The following is a 4,892-nucleotide window of genomic DNA, read 5'->3' as shown; positions in this document are numbered from 1 at the left end:
TACTTTGCAAGTAAATTTGCTTTTTGTCGGAAACTTTTGGCAAGTCTACAAAAATTATAAATTACAAATGTAGGCGTATGAAACTTTCTTATATTTATAATATAAAATTTAAACCTATTTGTACCTAAATAATTTACTACTTTTAGAATGTCGTGAACAATTCACTGTATTCTAAAAGTAATAATTTACTACTGTAACATAAATAATTTATTACTGTATTCACTGCATTTATGTAAACAGTAATTCACTAGGACCGAATTTTGAAAGATATATAATAATATTGTAAGAAAGTTTCATACGGGGTAAACGATTCGCTCTCAAATATTTTTTTATATTTTGAATCAAACAGGGAAGGATTTACCGTTATTTAGAAAGTGGTGATTTGTCACTACTCTCTCTATTTTTTGCCAATACATACTGCATAACTTAGGCTTTATTTTATAAATAAATTTTTTTGAAAGATTTTTTATAATTATAATATTTTGTAAACCTACTTATAAAGAAAGAATGTTGCTAAATTTTAACGCTTCCAATTTCAATTTTCTTCCCAAATCTTTCATCGAAATCAATTTAGTTCCAGTAAAATAGGAAGCATACGGAGACTCAGAACACTAAATGCACCACAAATAATAAACACTAGTGAAAATCCCGCGCTTCGCTGCAGATAAATAGATGGATAAACATATAGTAGTGTATAGCTCTGAAGAGTCATAGAAGATATAGTAAAACATATATCTATATTGTTTGTCGTAAAACATATAGTAAGAATGCAGTATTAAGCGTAACTTTTACGGAAATACAATAAAATAAGGGCCTGTTTGGATGCACAGTAAAAAATCTCCACGGAATTTATAAACTGTGGTTTTGGTCTAGATAAAATAAAGAATCCTGCAACTCTAAAAAATTCCACGGATTCAATTTTTAAACTATTTGGACATGCATTGTACAATTTCACGGAATTTTTCTAAATTTTAAAATTAAAAGTTAAAATTTCAAATTTCAAATTTCAAAAAAAAATTTCAAATTTCAAATTTGATATGCGAAACTTGAAATTTTGAATTTTAAATTTAAAATTTTCAAATTTGAAATTTAAAAATTTAAAATTTAAATTTAAAAAATCAAAATTTAATTTTTAAAATTTTAAATTAAAAATTTTAAAATAAAAAATTTAAAATTTAAAGTTTAAAATTTAAAATTTAAAATATGAAATTTAAAATTTAAAATTTAAAATTTAAAATTTTAAATCTGTGTTGAAATTTAAAATTTTATGTTGAAATTTAAAAGTTAGAACTTGATGCATTCAAGAATGGTGGAATTTTTTTCCTTTGGTTAGAGTAGATTATACTTTTACTCCATTTTTTGTAGTATAGTTTAACTATACTCTAAAAATTACTTTACTTTTTTTCCTGCCAAACGCTTCATAGGATATTTTTCCTACCGCCGTAGCATAGTTTAACTATGCTACGTTTAACTATGCTACGTTTTCAGTAGTATCCAAACGGAGCCTAAGGGCGTGTTTGGTTCGCTTCTTTTTCACCTTGGAATCGGAATTGGAATGGGCGAATCCGTTTGTGGGTGTTTGGTACACGGGAGTCCCATTCCGATTCCGATTCCGATTCCCGAGTGGAATGGAAATCTCTCAATCGCCTCTTTTTTCAATCCGGCCTAGGAAGCCGGCCGAATTGGAAGTTGAACCCGGGCGGAATGAATATTTTTTAACTTTTTTAACTAAAATATGAGTTTAAATTTAGAAATTAAATATATAATTTTAAATTTTAATTTGAACTTGAATTAAAAATTAAAATTAAATCAAGTATTTCGAATCTAACTTATGAATTTGAATTTAAATTAAATTTTAATTTATATAAAATTTTATTCAAATTTTATTTAAAACTTAAATTAAATTTATGGATTCAAATTAAAATTTAAATTGTAATTTTAAGTTTGAATGTGAATAAATCAAAATTTAGTTTTATATTTTGAATTATCCACTCAACTTCAAAGTTTATTTTTTTTTAAAAAAAATAGATTTAAAATTTTGATATTATTTCAAAATTTTGATGTAAATTTTTAATTTTTAATTTTCAGTTTGTATTTAAATTAATATATTATAAAGATAAAGTTAATATATTAATTTGAGTACTTATTTTATATTTATCTGAACCAAACACCAACAATGGGAATGATTTATTTCGATTCTGATTCAGGTAATGAACCAAACAGAATTAGGTAATGAGTCATTCCGATTCCGATTTCAACTTATTTCGATTCCGATTCTGATTCCGATTCCGACTTCAAACCAAACACGCCCTAACAGTACAATAAAACATATAATATAAATGCAGTATTAATTTTTAAATCTTCATAGCTGGTCTTCATTTGTGGAAAGACCTTCATCGAAACTGCAAATCAAAATAAAGAACGCAATGAAAAGTAAGTTTAACATAATCTTAGCTATAAATAGTATATATTTGATGGAAGAAATGAAGTACATTCTAACTCACATAAGTCTTTTTTTTGGCAGGTTGAGTTTCCTTTATATCATCGGCAAATGGTGGAGAGCTGTAGGTAAAACCATATATCTTTGTTGGTTTAAAAAACACACAAACACACACACAAACACATATAATAATATAAATCAAACATGAAAATAAATATGAAAATATTACCTTAACGAAATGGTTGTACTTGGGGATGCTTCCTCAAATAATTCTTTGTGAATTTCTTTCTGAGTAGTAGGCGAATCAGCTTTTTCTTCACATTTGATTATTAAATTTTTAGCCGAAGAAGTATTCTCCTTTATGTCATATTGAATATTAAAAATTTTGACACCTTCAAAAGAAGGAACACTTGTTCTGAACCTCTGTACGTCAGGTACTATTTGAAAAATATGTTTATGCCCAATAATTGTTTTAATTGCAGGAGGAAGAGTAAATTTATCTGAACCAGCTGAAGTAGCAAGGTTTTGAGCCGAAATATGAATCAAATCTTGCGCCAATCTTCCGAAGATGGTAAAATTTGCAGAACCGGTATCATTTTTAACAATAGCATTTAATTTGTACCTTTCTAACAATATAATGAGAAGAAAAAAGAATGCATAGTAACTTCTTTTATTTAAAAATTTATGAAACAATCTGTAAGAAACAAAATAGTTACCATGATATAGGAGATTGATCATTCTTGTCACAATTGGAGCACAAAAAAGTACCATCAAATGTCTTGACAGCTGATTTGTAATTATAGCATGCTTTGTACCACAAACCAAAGGATGTATCGATTTCAGTAATTTTAGTTTTGCAGGTGTACTTCATATTCTGTTTGATAAAAAGTACGAAGGAATTATTGTTACATAATGAAAACAAAATAAATAGCTTTATAGGATAAACTTGTAAAATAAAATTCACCTGAGTGTTAGATATGTCGAGAGCGAACAATTGAGTAATAGTTTTTCTATTCACACACATTTCTTCTTACGGACTAATAATTTGCTGTTGGTAGACGGTAATTTGTTCAATCGAGACAGGCATGGGTTGTAATTTATGCAACATTTTTTTAGGTCCATAAGAGATACTAATTAAACTAACAGAATTAAAGTTTAAGATTTGGCATACAAATATATCCAAAAACTCTATAACCTCTGGAATTTGTAGGCCTATGTAAACCTTCGATGCCGAGCATGTTGACAAATGTATCTTCTCTAAATTTGCACAATAGATATTGAAAGTTAATAAATTTATATATTATTCCATAAATTTTTTTTTGTAATATTAAAATAAAGAGTGAACCTTTAAAAGAACGAACTATCATTCCAGTAAGAATTATTATAACATGAACATTCTGATCTTTCTTTGAAATGGAGCTATCATCAAAATTCAGAGCAAATTTATCCCATAATATAACACATAAACTATTCATCCTGAAAAGTAAAGATTTATTCAGTGTAAATACAATTAATGTAAACAAATCAAAAGGAAGTAGTTAAATTTAGGAATTGAGAGAGAAAAAACTCACTGCAAATCTTGTATTTCTAAATTTTTAATCAGAGTAAAAATCTTACCAATATATCAGTGCGAAATTTCACCAACGGCTGTAATTCGGCCAAAAATATCTGGAATCATAGAAACAAAGGAAATTATAATATGAAGTTTGTACGAAATGAAAATAAAATTTTAATTTATTCTTTGAATTAAATATGCTGTGTTATAACTAAATATTACCAGTGAAAACAGTGTCGTTGTATCTTTGATTCTCAACTTGAGGAAAGCTTGAGAAATTAAAACTATATAAAGGCATTGTGTCCATTTCTTTTTCAACCAGTGTTACAAATGTCCATTTATTTATATCTGAATCATAAGGACCCTCGACGGCTACATACTTTTTCTTGCTTGGAATAACATTGAACTTTTCTATAAGATATATTTTGCCCTCGGCAAGCCGCATTTGAATTCCTCCTTATCTTTTTTACGTATTGTTCCTTGCAAAGAATATCCCTAATTATCACATAATAATAAATATATTAATTTGAAAATAGATAGAAAATAACATAAAGAAGACAAATAACAAAAATATAAAGAACATGTGACATTACCTTTTCGTCCACCAGTAAATAATGTAAACCAAATATATCTCCTTTAAGAAAAGGAGCAGACAATTCCCAGAGTCGACACATTCAAACTTTAATCTTGCAATTTTGATGTTGCAATGATAATTCAAATAATAGTACGTACTCCATTGCAATTTTGTAGGTCTGTTTCATATATATATACATAAAAAAAAACATGGCGAGAAAAAGAATAAAAAAAAAGGGACAACTTAGTAAAGAAAAATTATTATATAAAATAGCTAAATATTTCGGAACACAAAAAACTCACAATAAACAACCAACCATTATA

The 4,892-nt window shown here is 27.0% G+C and overlaps 1 protein-coding gene across 1 annotated transcript; it reads right to left on the bottom strand.

Annotated features, from left to right (window-relative positions):
• On the bottom strand, positions 2,272-4,314 carry LOC109727912. Its single transcript, XM_020258125.1, has 6 exons — positions 4,218-4,314; positions 4,058-4,108; positions 3,157-3,247; positions 2,670-3,066; positions 2,505-2,562; positions 2,272-2,402 (listed from the first exon to the last, which is right to left on the bottom strand). The coding sequence occupies exons 3-6, from the start codon at positions 3,209-3,211 to the stop codon at positions 2,394-2,396; spliced, it is 519 nt and encodes a 172-aa protein (XP_020113714.1). The 5' UTR covers positions 3,212-3,247; positions 4,058-4,108; positions 4,218-4,314; the 3' UTR covers positions 2,272-2,393.

The sequence above is a fragment of the Ananas comosus genome, linkage group 23 (assembly GCF_001540865.1).
Source record: "Ananas comosus cultivar F153 linkage group 23, ASM154086v1, whole genome shotgun sequence".
Taxonomy (NCBI): domain Eukaryota; kingdom Viridiplantae; phylum Streptophyta; class Magnoliopsida; order Poales; family Bromeliaceae; genus Ananas; species Ananas comosus.
Note: the sequence above shows the minus strand (reverse complement) of the source record. Positions and strands in the feature narration are given on the sequence as shown.

Coding starts and splice junctions, on each gene's coding strand:
- LOC109727912 (XM_020258125.1), bottom strand. CDS start 3,211: ATGGTACTTTTTTGTGCTCCAATTGTGACAAGAATGATCAATCTCCTA. Junction 3,067..3,156: donor GATCAATCTCCTATATCATG/GTAACTATTTTG, acceptor TTATATTGTTAG/AAAGGTACAAATTAAATGCT. Junction 2,563..2,669: donor AGTACAACCATTTCGTTAAG/GTAATATTTTCA, acceptor TTTTACCTACAG/CTCTCCACCATTTGCCGATG.